This window comes from Cervus canadensis, chromosome 8 (assembly GCF_019320065.1).
Source record: "Cervus canadensis isolate Bull #8, Minnesota chromosome 8, ASM1932006v1, whole genome shotgun sequence".
In the NCBI taxonomy this organism is placed as follows: Eukaryota; Metazoa; Chordata; class Mammalia; order Artiodactyla; family Cervidae; genus Cervus; species Cervus canadensis.
In genome coordinates this window covers 88,767,031-88,784,432 of record NC_057393.1, presented here as the reverse complement: position 1 = coordinate 88,784,432, position 17,402 = coordinate 88,767,031, and the positions used below count along the sequence as shown (strand labels likewise).

At 37.6% G+C, this 17,402-nt stretch overlaps 1 protein-coding gene across 2 annotated transcripts in view; it reads left to right on the top strand.

Moving 5' to 3' along the window:
* Window positions 1-17,402, top strand: part of TSNAX (translin associated factor X) — a 38,059-nt gene that overhangs the window by 7,604 nt on the left and 13,053 nt on the right. For both annotated transcript variants that reach the window (XR_006270958.1, XM_043477132.1), the window contains exon 4: window positions 5,078-5,208. Coding sequence is in view for 1 of the 2 variants with exons in the window: in XM_043477132.1 (XP_043333067.1) it covers window positions 5,078-5,208 (131 nt within the window). In the remaining variant the exon portion in view is untranslated. The remainder of the gene's footprint in view (window positions 1-5,077; window positions 5,209-17,402) is intronic.

Here is a 17,402-nt window from a genome sequence, read left to right as displayed (position 1 = left end):
TTTGCATGAAATATTTTTTTCCAGCCCTTCACTTTTAGTCTGTATGTGCCTCTTGTTTTGAGGTGGGTCTCTTGTAGACAGCATATATGGGGGTCTTGTTTTTGTATCCATTCAGCCAATCTTTGTCTTTTGGTTGGGGCATTCAACCCATTTACATTTTAGGTAATTATTGATAGGTGTGGTCCCGTTGCCATTTACTTTGTTGTTTTGGGTTCACGTTTATACAACCTTTCTGCATTTCCGTCTAGAGACGATCCATTAGCATTTGTTGAAGAGCTGGTTTGGTGGTGTGAATTTCTCTCAGCTTTTGCTTATCTGTAAAGCTTTTGAATTCTCCTTCATATCTGAATGAGATCCTTGCTGGGTACAGTAATCTAGGTTGTAGGTTATTCCCTTTCATTACTTTCAGCATGTCCTGCCATTCCCTTCTGGCCTGGAGGGTTTCTATTGATAGATCAGCTGTTATCCTTATGGAATCCCTTTGTGTGTTATTTGTTGTTTTTCCCTTGCTGCTTTTAATATTTGTTCTTTGTGTTTGATCTTTGTTAGTTTGATTAATATGTGTCTTGGGTGTTTCGCCTTGGGTTTATCCTGTTTGGGACTCTGGGTTTCTTGGACTTGAGTGGCTATTTCCTTCCCCATTTTAGGGAAGTTTTCAGCTATTATCTCCTCGAGTATTTTCTCATGGCCTTTCTTTTTGTCTTCTTCCTGGAACTCCTATGATTCGAATTTGGGCATTTCACCAGTGTCCCAGAGGCTCCTGAGGATTGTCTTCTTATTTGGAATCCTTTTTTTCTTTTTCCTCTCTGCTTCATTTTATTCTCCACCATTCTTATCTCTACCCTCACTTATCCTGTCTTTCTAGCCTCCGTATTCTACTCTGGTTCCCTCCAAAGTGTTTTTGACCTCATTCATTGCATTATTCATTTTTAATTGACTCTTTTTTATTTCTTCTAGGTCTTTATTAAACAGTTCTTGAATCTTTTCAATCTTTGTTTCCAGGCTATTTATCTGTAACTCCATTTTGTTTTCAAGATTTTGGATCATTTTTATTATCATTATTCTAAATTCTTTTTCAGGTAGATTCCCTATCTCCTCCTCTTTTGTTTGACTTGGTGGGCATTTTTCATGTTCCTTTACCTGTTGGGTATTTCTTTGCCTTTTCATCTTGTTTAGATTGCTGTGTCTGGAGTGGGCTTTCTGTATTCTGGAGGTCTGTGGTTCCTTTTTATTGTGGAGGTTTTACCCAGTGGGTGGGGTTAGACGATTGGCTTGTCAAGGTTTCCTGGTTAGGGAAGCTTGCGTCGGTGTTCTGGTGCGTGGAAGTTGATTTCTTCTCTTTGGAGAGCAATGGAGTGCCCAGTAATGAGTTTTGAGATGGGTCTATGTGTTAGGTGTGACCTTGGGCAGCCTGTATGTTGACGTTCAGGGCTATGTTCCTGTGTTGCTGGAGAATTTGTGTGGTATGTCTTGCTCTAAAACTTATTGGCTCTTGGGTGGTGGTTGGTTTCAGTGTAGGTATGGAGGCTTTTGGATGGTCACTTATTACTTAAAGTTCCATGTAGTCAGGAGTTTTCTGGTGTTCTCAGGTTTTGGGCTTAAGTCTCCTGCCTCTGGATTTCAGTTTTACTCTTCCTGTAGTCTCAGGACTTCTCCAACTATACAGCACTGCCTTGAGTTGATAACCGATCTGTAGGTGAAGTGATTTCTGTAGAGTTCTGACTGGGCCAGGCCAAGGGAGGGGTTGCCAGTAGTTGATGGCTGGGCGGAGCTAACCACAGTGGGAAGACCAAATGCAGTGTGAAAGATGATGCTGACAAGCTGAGCGAAGATGCTCGGTATCAGGTGTGATATTTGACAATGGAATGTTCATTCGTTTTGTCATCTGCTACTGCTCCTGAGCATACAAGTGATCCGGATGACGTGGGGCATCCCGCGCGAGTCTGGGATCCAGAAGTCCTGTGTTTAAGTTCTTTCATTTGATGTATTAACATTTAGGATTGTTCTGTTCACTTGATGAATTGACCCATTATTATTATGATTGTATCCCTGGAAATATTCTTTGTCTTGAAATCTGCTTTGTTATTATGTTAATAACTACTCTCATTTTCTTTTGATTAGTGTCAACAGGGTATATCTTTATTCATCCTTTTATTTTAAATGTATTTATGTCTGGACTTCCCTGGTGACTTAGACAGTAAAGAACTGCCTGCAATGCTGGAGACTGGGTTCAATCCCAAGGTCAGGAAGATCCCTTGGAGAAGGGAATGGCTACCCACTCCAGTATTCTTGCCTGGAGAACTCCATGGACAGAAGAGCCTTGTGGCTGCAGTTCATGGGGTCACAGAGTTAGGCATGACTGAGTGGCTAACACTTTAACACCATATATATTTTAAAAGGCTTTCTTATCTTTCTTGTTTTTTAATCCGTTTATCAATTTTATCTAATCTCTGCCTTTTACAGAGGTGTTTAGACCATTTACATTTAATGTGATTATTGATATGGTTGAAATTCAATCTGTGATCCATTTTCCTTTTTTTTTTTGCCTTATTTTGGATTGAGTATTTTTTATAATTCCATTTTTTATCTTATTTGTTGGTTTATTAACTGTACTTGTTTTTTGTTTTTGTAGTGGTGGTTTTATGGTTTGTAATATATGACTTGTCACAGCCTGCTGTCCTCACTTTGTACAGTACCCTGTTAACTGAAATGTGTACGTTTCAGAATCATGTCTTTCCTTTGCATGCTTCTGTGGTAAGAGTTACTTTGTAAATTGAGGTCACAGTGTTGATATGCACAGATACCAGTTAACATGAGACTGTGCAGAGTAAGGACAGCTTGCATATCACTTTGCCTATAATATATGAACCCTATAATTCTATTCTTTCTTTTCCATTTCACTTTTACAAGCTTGGCCTTTGTACTACTTCTGAAATACATGGTACTTCTATCTTATTTATAGTCCCTGTGGCTGTATACTCAGTCATGTCTGACTCTTTGTGGCCCCATGGACTGTAACCCCCAGACTCCTCTATGCATGGAATTTTCCAGGCAAGAATACTGGAGCGGGTTGCCATTTCCCACTCAAGGGGATTTTCCCAACCCAGGGATGGAACCTGTACTCCTGCATTGGCAGGCAGATTCATTACTACAGTGCCACCTGGTTTAGCCCATAATCCCCATAATATACCAGAAGTGGTAAATATATGGAAAAAGATAACTTTTTAATTAGAAAACTGTATTGTTTAAGTAAAAGTAATAATTATTTTGGGGATTATTGTTTTTACTTAAAAATTTTAAAATAATATTGTTTAAATAAAAGTAATACTCCCCATAATACATTATTATTTTTAAAGAGTATGATTTTTTAAATTAAAAAGTTATATTTTTCCATATATTTACCATTTCTGGTGTCCCTTATTCCTTTATTAATAGAACCATGTTTTCATCTGGCATCATTTTTCTTTTGCCTAAAGAACTTCCTTTAATACATTTTGTACTGTCAGTGTGCCAGTGATGAATCAACTATTTCTGGTCTTGTATGGGCTATTGAGATTATTTTGTGTGTTCACTTAGAGTGGGCCTTTTTTCAGCCTCACAAATTCACACTAATCAAAATTCAACTGAAGACATGAGTAGTCCCCTTCTGTAGATCTGTGAAATTCCCTGCATGTAGTTTTCTCCTTTGTTTTTTTGCCTTGCAAGTTTTAGCCATCTTGACCACTGTGAACACCCCTCTTCCCCGTCTCTACTGCGGGAGACTCCCAGGTCCACCTAAGTTTCTCATGCCTGCACTGTCCTTTGGAAACTCTGCAGCAGTCAGATGGGACGGTCGTAGGGCACACGTCCTTTTTTTCACTCACCTCTCATGCTGTCCTATGCTGCCCGTTTCACAGTGTCTGAAAACCTTTTTATTGATCTGTTGTTATGTGTTTATTTCTCTTCAGTTGTTTATGGTGGGCTGACAAAGCCATGTTATTCCATCTGATGGAAAGTAGACCTCTCTAGATGTCTTGTTGTTGAGAATAACTGCTTTCCAGTGTTGTGTTGGTTTGTGCTGTGCGAGGGCGTGAGTCAGCTGTCAGTTCACATGTGTCCCCTCGCTCTGGAGCCTCACTCCCACCCAGCCCCGTCCCGCCGTCTAGGTCATCAGGGGCACGAGCTGAGCTGCCCGTGCTGTGCAGCAGCTTGCCGTTAGCTACCTCTTTCACACACGGAAGGAAATCAGTCCTGGGTGTTCACTGGGAGGACTGGTGCTGAAGCTCCAAGACTTTGGCCACTTGATGCCAAGAACTGACTCATTAGAAGAGACCCTGATGCTGGGAATGATTGAAGGCAGGAGGAGAATGGGACGACAGGGGATAAGATGGTTAGCATCACCAGCTCAATGGGCATGAGTTTCAGCAAGCTCCGGGAGTTGGTGATGGACAGGAAAGCCTGGCATGCTGTATTCTGTGTGGGCCCAAAAAGTTGGACATGACTGAGCAACTGAACTGAACTGAGTGTATATATGTTAGTGCTACTCTCTCAATTTGTCCCACCCTCTCCTTCTCCTGCAGTGTCCACAATCTGTTCTCTGCATCTGCATTTCTATTCCTGCCCCTCAGGTTCATCAGTACAACTTTACTAGACTCCATATATATGCATCAATGTACAATATTTATTTTTCTCTTTTTGACTTACTTACTTTGTATGACAGATTCTAGGTCCGTCCACATCACTGTAAACAACCTAATTTCATTCCTTCTTATGGCTAAGTAATATTCCACTGTATATATGTACCACAACTTCTTTATCCATTCATCCAGATGCCATGTTTTTATGAACATAATTTCTCTTGTAGTTATGGTTATGTTATAAATACAGCTTCTTATACTTCTTTACACTGAATATTATGTTAAAGCATTTTCCATGTTTTTCACCTATTTTTAATAAACTATAGTTGTACTTTTGAGTTAGAAGTTTCAAGATACATAGCATATTTATTTAGCTGTACATTAGTTGATATGTGTTTTATTTCAGTTTTTCACTATCAATTTCACTGATATTTTAAAAGTTCCCAATATCTTGATTGTAGTGCACCTGATATGGAAGAAATATTGACTGAATCAGAAGTTAAATTGGATGGTGTCAGACAAAAGATTTTGCAGGTAGCTCAAGAGCTCTCAGTAGAAGACATGCATCAATTCCACAGAGCCATTACTACAGGTGAGTCTAGGTTTACTTTAGTGGTAATGTTTAAAAGATAATAGTATGTTAAATGATTTATGTATGCATTGCATGAATTATAATTAACAGTAAATATTATTGGCTTTAAAAAATTGGGACTTCTGAGTAGTAATATAAAGATAATTTTAAAATGCTTACTTGGCTTTATTTTCCTGTGTAGTGATAGTCATTGATAGATTTTGATAAAGTAATTGAGAAGACACCCTTAATAGAGAAACTTTATTCTTGAGTGAGTAGAGTGTATTCAGACAGGGTGTATCTCATTCCCCACCATGAGTATATTTCACTTGTGGCTCTAAGTTTCAGTCATTGTAGGTTCATAAAAAGAGGATGTATCACCTAGCCAGATGGACCAAAACATCTCATAGTGCGACTCCATACTGGGAATTCTAGAATAAGACTGGGTTTTATATATTCATTTAAAAAGTTTCATGGAGTATTGGATCTTGGTGATTATCACCATTTATAAATCAGTTGCACAAACGTTTAAAGTACTTGATCTGATCCTCTTCATCCTTTTCTTGTGAGTTCACTAATAGAACTGTATAACTCAGGCATCCCCTAAAATTTGCAGAAAGACAAAGTCAAAGTTTGATTCATATTTATAGAAGTAAATCGAAGTTGCTTTCTATCAAAGAGTTGATTCCACTAAGCTGAGGTCAGTTCAGTAGTAAGAAATGAGTTCATTTGGTATCTGTTCAATATATGTTCAGTTTTAGTCTCAATATTTATCATTTCAGGACTTGTTTTTCAGAAATGTCAACCTGTGGTTGTTGAAATGTCTTAATATTAGTAAGAGAAAGTGCCTGCATACATCAGTTAAAGTTGAAGATACGTTATTATAAGCTAAAGTGATATGAAGAGTCATTATGGTGTCTTCTGAAAGGAGATACATTTCCTTCCTCATAATTATTATTTACTATCAGGGATTTATTTGATTTTTAAATTAATAGCACACATAATTAAAAAAGCTTTATGAATTCCGTTTATGTTGTCAGGCAGCACAACCTTGCATATGACAAATTTGGGAGGATTGGGAAGGAAGATCAGAGGTAATGGTAGGAAGAAGGGTGAAGTGAAATTTAAACAGGCCTCTAGAAGAGAACGTATGAGAATGTCTTTATGACCTTGTAGTAGGAAAGATTTTTTAAATGACAGTATTAACTACTAAAGGAAAATTGGATTGATTTAATTTTGTTAAAATTAAGAATTTCTCTTTATCAAAAGACATCATTAAGGAAGCAAAAAGGCAAATTGAAGTCTGAGAGATGACGTTTAAGTACATACTTTGGATAGAGAACACATATGGAATATGTGGAGAGTTCCTACAAATCAATAAGAAGTCAATTTTAAAAATGGACAAAAATAGTTGAATAGGGGCCCCAGAATGTGACTATTCAGATGACTATGAATATTCACAAAAAAGTGCTCAGCATCATTATTCACTAGAGTAGTGTAAAGTGAAACCAAATGAGGTACCATTCACTCACCAGAATAACTAAATTGTAGATACTGACCATACTATTTAAAAAAAACTTTGGTGGCATCTGGCAAAAAACCTGTGTTTACCATATGATTACTTCTGGATATGTACCTGAGAAAAGTGAGGATTATATCACCAAAAAACATGTGCAGGAGATCTCAGAACAGCTATAATCATAATATCCTAAAAGTCAAAGATGACCCTGATCAACAGGACAATGGGTACATTGTGATGTAGTTGTCCAATGTAGTACTCCATAGCATTAGAAAAAGATAAAGGTGTGCAGCATCAAATATGAATTTCTCATTCTGTTGGACAAAATAAGCAGACACAAAAGAGTATCTAACTGTATAATTCCATTTATGTGAAGTTCCAAAAGAGGCATAATTAATCTAGAGATGTTGATTTGCTTCATTTGATCCAGTAGGTTATGTTGTAGGTCCTTCATTGATCAGTGAGTAAAGTATAAGGAATGGCTTTAAATAAGAGCAAGGACCATATGGATAGTGACACACAGAATGTTACTTAAGAAGTCATGCTTGGCTTTTAGAACAAAACAGGAATGGGGAAAAAAGGCAAAGGGGACATTTCATTGAATCAGTAGTGTTTCTTGAATCAGAAAAGAAACACTAACCCTGGGAAAAAGTTTAGTTAGGGCATTAGTAAGATGGGAGGAATCTTTCTTCAGTTGTTCCCACTTCAGTATCACTGAGGGTTATGAATTATTAAATCACAATCATAGGATTATGAATGTTATGGGGATTAGTGCTTATAAGCACTGTATTTCATTTAGGGCTTCCCTAGTGGCTCAGACGGTAAAGCATCCATCTGCCCACAGTGTGGAAGACTTGGGTTCAGTCCCTGGGTTGAGAAGATCCCCTGGAGGAGGGCATGGCAGCCTACTCCAGTATTCTTTCCTGGAGAATCCCGTGGATAGCGGAGCCTGGGGGCTACAGTCCATGGGGTTGCAAAGAGTCAGACACGAATGAGCGACTAAGTACATCTTCCATTTAAGACTTTTGTTTATGATTTGTACGTTTTGAGATTACCTACCCATGAATTAAATACTTAAGGATTCTCTGTATCTCACTTTTCTATAGGAAGTCTTTAAAATAAAATGAGGTTCTTTAAATTAATGCAATAAAAATTTGTTTCCTTAAAGTTAAGGAATAAAACAGTCAAGAGAAGTGTCTGGGACTTAAAAATTTGCTCATAGATATTTTACTTGATAAAATAAGTTTATTTATAATTACAGTAGCAGTAACAATGTGATGCTTATGAATAGCTTGCTGCTTGTAATTGTTAAATGCTTGTTTTGGTGTTACTCCAAATAGTTGTTCTTTTGACTTGAAGATAAAACAATTCTGGCATTGAACTAAAGGAGTTCCGTGCTTTTCCTCATTAAGAATAGTGCTAATGGCACGCAGAGCATTTCCCTAAGGGATACTTGTGTTAGCTCAAACATTGAGTATCCTACTAATAATTGAACAACAACAAAAAGTTAGGTCTGTTTTCTACACATTTCTTATCAGAGTACATTACAGATTGTCCCAAGGGATTGTTAAACAAATGACAAATAATTAGTTACTTGAAATAAATCACTTAAAAAACTTTTTGGTGCCCTATCATATTTTTTGGTTTTTTTTTTTTTTCCTCTTGTTGAAAAATTAACAGTTGGGGGAAATTCCCTCCATCTCAAAGCAAAAAAGTACTTTTTTGGGTTTAATTTATATCATTGTGATAATATTAAAAATTGTCATTTAATTTTGAGACATCCTAGTGCTAAAAACTTAAGTTCAGACACTAACTAATATTTTAATTCTCTTATCCGAAAATGTGAATGATGGGTTGAGTGAGAGTTTTGGGCCAGGTACAGATATTTTTTAAAACTGTTGCTCTTTATATATTAAATATTTATGTGACCTTTGCAGTATCCCTGAGTCATAAATATTTTTACCACTTCTTAAGTGGGGAAATTGAGACTTACAGGAGTTAAGCAACTTGTTCAAGGTCATAAGCTAGTAAGTGGTACCATTGCTTGCTTATTGTGTGGATTTAATTTACCTGTTGAACTTTAGAACCTTACCCCAACTAAAGGCTTTATATTGCTTAAATTTCTCTTTGTCCAAATATGAAGGTTTTTCTTAAATAATCCAGAACACATTATAACTCTTATGTTGCTCTTTCCCCCCCCCCCCATAGCACTTAACAACTTTGACATACTCTCTAATCTCCTTATTTGTTATGTTTCTTTATTGTTTCTCTTCCTCTACTAGAATGTGGACTCTCTAAGTCTCTACAAAAAGTTTTTTGTTATTGTTAACTGGGGTATCCCAGACACTTAATAGCTGTTTGATAAATGTTGACAGAATGAAGAGCAAAAGTATTTTAAAAGGGCTTTTTTGTTCTTGTTGTTCAGCCAAATCTTTTATCTAATGATTTGCTTTTGCAGATTTTTGTTTGACTGTTTTTTGTTGCTTCCAAAAGGAAACATGTTTCCAGGGGCGGTTGCTTAGATATAATACAAAAATAGTATCAATATTAATCTTTAGAGATATTCTAAAGCTCATATCAGTACAGAAAAATTTGATATCATTTCAGTATATTAGCACAATTGAGATGGCTTAGTGAAAAAGTGAACATGAAGATCTGCAAACCTTTGGAATAAATAATGGAAGAATTTAGTGAAGGGGAAAAGATATAGCTAAACATTGAATTTTTCTTTTTGTGAGATTTTGTGTGCAGAGATGTTAATTCAGGTGCTTTACCTGAACTAACGGGAATGAAGCTTCCCATTCATTCACAGGAAACAAATGATTAAACTTATGATGTTTTGGTGGCGTAACAAAATAGGAACCATTTCTTTCTCATTTGAGGTTCAGGCTTTGCGATGGTGGTTTGCGTGTGCTCTGCCTGCTTAGTCATTGATAGACCCAGGCCCTTGGGGCTCTGATATTACCAGTGTGTGGTTCCAGGATGAGCCAGGTCACCAACACACAGCTGGCAGGCTGTGGACGGAATGAGTACAGAGTCACGCCTGAGGGTTTTATGGGCGCTCTTGAGATGGCATCCATCACTACTGCCCACGTTTTATTGGCCAGTTACATGTCCACACCTAACTTCAAGGAAGAATGGGAAAGATGCTCTCTGTGCCAAAGACAATGAAATATTTTTGATGGATAGTTAATTTTTCTCTGCCCAGTTCAATAATTTGATGTCCATTTGGCTTACTGGGAAATCCAGGCATATGCCTGTTGATAGATTTATGTTTTTTTCTGCATGTATTTTAATTTTGTTTGGAAGCATTCATTTGCCTAATGCAAAAATAATTTTAAAACTGAAAGAGACGTTGGAGGACATCCTGTGCCACCACCTTAATTTGTAAATGAGCTTAGAGATGGCATTGGAATTGGAATCTGACTTGTTTATCTACCCTGATAAACTTGTTTTACCAACTCATTTTGCTAGTTAGTAGTTGGTACTTTACACTGTAATTGCTTTCTGCAAAGCCAGTGGCTTTTATTTGATGATCTTAGATCCTGTATCTGATTAAAGACTCTCACTTCCTTTTGTTTTACATAGATAAAATAAAATATTTTAATAAAATATTAATAAATTTAATTAAATTTATTTAATAAAATATTTTAATTGCATAGATTAAAATATATAGTTTAAATTTGCATGTAAATGTGAGATGATTCAGGGTACATTTCTTGTGACTGCTTTGATTGCAATTACTTGTTTATATCATACTGCAAACTTCTGTAGTGACTCCTGTGACCATGAGAAAATCTCTCATAGGCATTTTCTGGGTCACAGAGATTGTGACCATTCTTTTAAGGTAAATGTTGGATACACACTACTTAGTGTGTAGGGAGGTCCAAGTGTAGGCAGGTCTTTTCACCCAGTTTCTCTTTTCATCTGTGAACATTCTTACTGCTTTTCTGAAATCCTGTTTCATCAAGTTACTCTTGACATCTGTCAGTTGGTAAGACTTGGGGTGGGAATGCTAAGTAGGAAGCATGGATGAGACAACTTCCTACTCAGTTTGAACATACACACACCAAGTCAGAGAGATCCTTATTCCAACAATAGTGTCCCTTAAAGTAATTTATTATTACTTCTTGATATGATAGTGTACATTGAGCTAGGGTAACATTTTGAAAGAATAATGGCCTCTAAACTATGAGTTAATACGTTGGAAAGAAGACAAACCCCGAAAACGATTGCTTTGTTTAAGGAAGTTTTAAATATTGTCTTATATAGTCAATATAGTCAGCAAAAGCAAGACCTGGAGCTGACTGTGGCTCAGATCATGAGCTCCTTATTGCAAAACTCGGGCTTAAATTGAAGAAAGTAGGAAAAACCACAGGACCATTCAGGAATGACTTAAATCAGCTCCCTCATGATTATACAGTGGAGGTGACAAAACAGATTCAAGGGATTAGATCTGGTAGACAAAGAGTGCCTAAAGAACTGTAGACAGAGGTTCATAACATAGTACAGGAGACAGTGACCAAAAGCGAAAGAAATGTGAGAAAGCAAAGTGGTTGTCTGAGGAGTCTTTACACGTAACTGAGGAAAGAAGAGAAGCAAAAGGCAGGGGAAAAAGGAAAAAATACACCCAATAGAATGCAGAGTTCCAGAGAATAGCATGAAGAGATAAGAAGGCCTTCTTAAATGAACAATGCATAGAAACAGAAAAATAAACAATAGGATGGAAAAGACTAGAGATCTCTTTAAAAAAATTGGAGATACAAGGGAATATTTCATGCAAGGATGGGCATAATAAAGGACAGAAACAGTAAGGATCTAACAGAAGCATAAGAGATTAAGAAGAGATGGCAAGAATACACAGAAGAACTATACAAAAGAAGTCTTAATGACCCTAATGTGTGGTCACTCATCTAGAGCTGGACATCATTGAGTGTGTGAAGGCAAGTGGGCCCTAGGAAGCATTAATTACTATGAGCAAACCTAGTGGAGGTGATGGAATTCCAGCTGTGCTATTTAAATCCTAAAAGATGATGATGTTAAAGTGCTGTGCTCAAGATATCAGCAAATTTGGAAAACCCAGCAGTGGCCACAGAATGGAAAAGGTCAGTTTTCATTCCTGTCCCAAAGAAGGGCAATGCCAAGGAATGTTAAAACTACTGTACAGTTGCACTCATTTCACATGCTAGTAAAGTTATGCTCAAAATCCTTCAAGCTAGACTTCAACAGTTCATAAACCAAGAACTTCCAAATGTACAAGCTGAGTTTTTGGAGAGGCAGAGGAACCAGAGATCAGATTGCCAACATGTGTTGAATCATGGAGAAAAAAAGGGAGTTCCAGAAAAACATCTACTTCATTGACTAAAGCCTTTGACTGTGTGGATGACAACAAACTGTGGAGAATTCTTTTAAGAAATGATGAGTACCAGACCACCTTACCTGTCCACTGAGCAACCTGTATGTGGGTCAAGAAGCATCAGTGAGAATTGAACATGGAACAACTGACTGGTTCTAAATTGGGAAAGAAGTGCATTAAGGCTGGATATTGTCTCCCTGCTTATTTAACTTCTATTCAGAGTGCATCATGTGAAATGCCAGTCTGGGTGAATCACAAGCTGGAATCAAGATTGCCAGCAGAAATATCAACAACCTCAGATATGCAAATGATACTACCCTAATGACAGAAGGTGGCAGAGAGTGAAGAGGAGCTAAAGAGCCCCTTGATGAAGGTGAGAGAAGAGAGTGAAAAAGCTGGCTTAAAACAACATTCAAGAGACTAAGATCATGGTATCCAGTCCCATCATGTAATGGCTAATAGATAGGGAAAAAGTAGGAATAGTGACAGATTTTATTTTCTTGAGCTCCAGAATCACTGCAGATGGTGACTACAGCCATGAAATTAAAAGACACTTGCTCCTTGGAAGGATAACTGTGACAAACCTAGACAGCGTATTAAAAAAATAGAGACATCACTTTGCTGATGGACGTTCATATAGTCAAAGGAATGGTTTTTCCACTAGTCATGTTTGAATGTAAGAGCTGGACCATGAAGAAGGCTGAGCGCTAAAGAATTGATGCTTTTGAATTGTGGTACTGGAGAAGACTCTTGAGAGTCCCATTGTCAGCAAGGAGATCCAACCAGTCAATTCTAAGGGAAATCAACCCCGAACACTCATTGCTGAAGCTGAAGCTCCAGTTCTTTGGCCACCTGCTGTGAAGAACTGACTCATTGGGAAAGACCCTGATCTGAGAAAGATTGCAGGCAGAGGGGTGGGGACAGTGGAGGATGAATAGTCAGATCGCATCATCGACTCAGTGGGCATGAGTTTGAGCAGGCTCTGGGGGATAGTGGGGACAGAGGAGCCTTGCGGGCTGCAGTTCGTGAGGCCACAGTCGGACACGACTTAGTGACTGAACAGTAACGGCAACAACAAAGTACTGTTCTAACAAAAGTTAATGCCCAGCATTCTTATTTTAATAATTCCTACTTCAGTTTAATTCAGTAGTTACAGAGGGCTCTTGTACCAGACACTGAAATATTATTTTATATAAAACCTACAATGTAGGTAGATGTTTTGTATTTTACAAATGAGGGCGTTGAAGTGCAGCAACTTAATAGACTTCCCTTAGTTTATACACCTAGTAAGAGACCGGTTTGACTTTTGGACCTCAGACATCCTCATTTCAAGTCTGCTTTCCTTTATGATTTTATCATTTATTTGGGAGGAAGGCTGGAGGCAGGGAGGTGAATCAGGAGGCTCTGGCAGTCATTCCTGATGTGGAGTTAGGACATCTCCATTTTGGCTTAACAGTGGGTGGGGAGAGAAAAGGGCATGTTCTTAGAATATGGCCTTTTTAAAAAGTGCAAAGAAAAGGGAATAAACTAGGAAAACCTGTAGGTTTCTGGTTTGGCCAGCTGGTTAAGCACAGATGTTATTTTTAAGAGATGGAAGACAGACTGGGTTTTGGATGTAGTTAATATGGCACCCGAGCAGTTTCCTAATGGGTTTAGAGACGCGGGGTACAGTTTAAGCCATGGAGGCATCAGTTATAAGCTATAGTTGAATTTATAGACAAGGATAAAATTGTCCAAAGTGAGTGTAGAGTGAGAAGAAAGCCAAAGACTGTGTACCTATGGAGTCTTAACTGAAGGAAATAGAATGGAATATTTGCTGGACTAGCATCCCAGTAGCAGAAGCCGATCTGCTGCAGTAACAGGTTGTGAGGTCAGTTCAGGGAACTTTGGTTTGTGTGAGACTCACTCCGGGAGGAGAGGGGAGCAGCTGTTTCCACACACAGGAAGGGGTCTGCGGAGGGGACTCTGCCCTGGGTCCCACCAAACACCTAGAGGACACACACAAGCCCAAGTGACACCATGTGCTTCCTTTCTTTTCTCCTCTACTCTCTTTCCTCCAGTGGTTAGAAGAGAGTAAATGATGAGAACGGAACAGAGATATGATGACCAGTAGGGAGAGATGGAAGCTGACATGGAGGCAGGCCTGTAAATTCCCAAATGGGCAGGACCCCCCGTCTCCTAGTGACCATCATTTTAGTGGATGGGAAAAGTTGGATGATATTCCCAATATCAATCATGACTCAGACAGGGGCATCATTTAGCTGAAAGACAAATCAAATGAAAGATCACACCAACAACATCTGAAAATCAAGAAATGACTGAAGAATTACCAGGATGGTTTGATGGATTGTTTATGCTGTATCTTAAATCACTTGGGAAGCAGGTTTTATAATACATGTATTTTAATGTTGTAAGGGAATAAAAGAATATACTTAAAATTCTAGGTTTATATTGATTAGTAATAATTTGTATTCCTGTTAAAATATTTGACTGTCACTCCAAGGGACAAGTGAGTTGAAAGTGCTGAGAAGAATTGTTTCAGGGAGTATTATAGCGATTGTAACAGGAAAAGAGTGTGATCCTCTCCCAGGATCCCAGAGTCAGCTCTGGGGGATTCAGAAGCTCTCCAGATTGCTATTAACTTTTCTACTCATTCAGGTTTGCTCTTAACAGATAAAATTTACTCAGTGAGGTGAAGCAGAAAAAGAAACTTTGCTGCAAAACAGACCTGGGCTTCTGTGTTGGGGAACTGTAACAGCTGCTGCATGGATTGCTTTGAAAATTAAATGGTATATGTTCGTGGAAAGCATTTCTTACTTTGGGACATAACTGTTAACAAAAGTTCTTCTGTGGAATTTAGCAGAATTAATCTGTGATAGTATGCTAAATCCTAAAATTTATTTTCATTTTAGGTAAAAACTCAGTAATAATGATTTGCCCAACATACACTCTTCAGTGCTAAAGTAAAAGTCTTGCTCAGATAGACAAAATCCAAATTAGTGGATTTGAATTTGTTTTACTGTTGGTAGTACATATTTATTATCTGTATACAAGTTACATGTTTGAGAATACATTTTCTAGCAGAGTGGCCTGTGAATCAAACCTAGATCTGATTTTACTTTAACGTTTCAGTGATCTGGTAAAGGTACCTTTTGAAAAAGTTCAGGTTGTATTCTTTAAAATAGCTATAAATGCTGTTTTAAAGGTTGAGATAGAATTTATGTATCTGAAATCAACCTTTAAATTGTACAGTTCAGTGACCTTTCGCATAACCACGAGGTTGTATGTCTGTCACCACTCGCTCACACCAGAATATCTTCATCACCCCTAAAGGACACCCCTGACCCGTTGGCAGTCCTTCCCCATCTCCCGTCCCTCACCCTATGGCAAGCACTAATCTGCCTTCTGTCTACATGGGTTTGCCTGTTCCAGACATCTCATAGAAACAGGATCATACAGTGTGTGGCCTTCTGTGTCTGAATTCTTCACTTAGCATAATGTTTCAAGGTTAATCTATGTCATAGCCTCTATCAGCACGTTCTTTTTATGGCTGAATAGTACTTCATTGTGCATATATACTACATTTAGTTTATCCCTTCATTAGTTTTTGGACATTTGGGTTGTTTCTACTTACGACTGTTGTTAATGATACTGTTATGAATATACAAGTCTGTATGTGAACACGTGCTTGCAGTTCTCTTGGGTACATACCTAAGAGGAATTGCTGGGAAAATGTCAGACAATGTTCTATAACACTAGAAGCTTGGAAAGAAAGTTAAGATTTGTAGTTTGAGTTGTGATGAAGCTGCTCTATGATTTTTGATGGAGATTTGGGCGGGATGCATATTGCTTAAATATTATGAGAATAAATAAAAATCAGAAGCCTTTCATTGGGTTTCCTTGTACATGTTCTCATAGAAAAAGATGGAAAATAACAATTACATAAAAGCAACCTACAGACTTCTCTCTTACTGGCAGCTGATTTTGTAAATAATTCTAATTGGATTTCATCCAAGGCAGAAGCAGAAGGGGAAGGCATTGTTTGATAGAATATGGCAGTAGATTGAAAATTTTCACCTTGGGGATTATTCGCTGGAAATAGCGGATGTCCTTTTCATCAAGTTGAAACATAACTTGTTTAAACATCCTTTTACCTAGATGTGACCAAAAATGCTCTCAGTGTTTGGGGCCAGATGTCCTTGAACTTTCTCTATGGTATATATTGAAACCTAATTTCTATGGAGTAGAAGTTGGTCCCCTTATCTCTGAGGTGACTTAATCAAACACATCACAAGGACAACTTAAATAATAACTTTAGATAAACTTGAAAATGTAATATTTGACAGCCACCCACCTTAATAGAGCTTAATACCACAGATGAATTTTGAGGGCTCTTGTTCCATATCCTTTTTTTTCCATATGAAAATAAATCAGATAAGCCCTCTAATTCTGAACTTCATCGGTTTAAACTCTTTAAGTTTGTAAGAATATGTCTTTCTTAGTGGACTTAAATCCAAAGTACTATAGATAAAGGACAATTAGATAGTTCTAAACATTTGAATACCAAATACCAATATTTTTGTCAAAGCATTTCAGTTTCATAAAGCTGTTGAGGAGGAACAGTCATTATAAATTGCATTAGAAGCGGTTTACTAAGCATTTGAGTCTGTTTTGTATATGAAGTACTATCTTGGGGAATGGAGGAAGGAGCAGAGTTGTATCAAAGGGATGATTCTTGCCTTCATAGTTCTAGGGTACAAAATAGGTGATCATGCGAAGCCTACTGAAGCATTTAATTGAAGTATAAGTTTTATGTAGTAGGTTTGAAAAAATGAGTGCTACCTTGAGTAGAGTGTATCAGAACATTTAAATCTTTTTACAGGTAGAAAAAGATTTGAGAGAGAGCACATAGGCACAGACTATCACAGAATCGTGAAAGAACATAGTATCAGAGATGAGAGAATAGGTAAACGAAGCATGGAGAAAAACTGACCTAGGGGTTTAGTGGGGAAAAAGTGAGAAAAAAGTGAGTATGTTTTATATGGAGTTGAATAAGGTAAGGTGGGAAGGGCTTAAATTTACTCCTTAAGTGGTCTGAGTGACTTTCTAGCCACAATTTGTTCATCCATAAAGTAAGGATAGTAATACAGCCGTGTAAAGTTACAGTGAGCTTTGAAAAGGTGGATGTGTAAAGTACCAGGTACATTATCTTACATTGACACTTGAGTTAGATACTACCAATATTTTTTTTGTATATTTTAAAAAATTTTTGTTGGAGACTTCTGTGTATATACCCAAAAGAACTGGAAACGGGAATCGAGCAGATACCTGTACACTCAT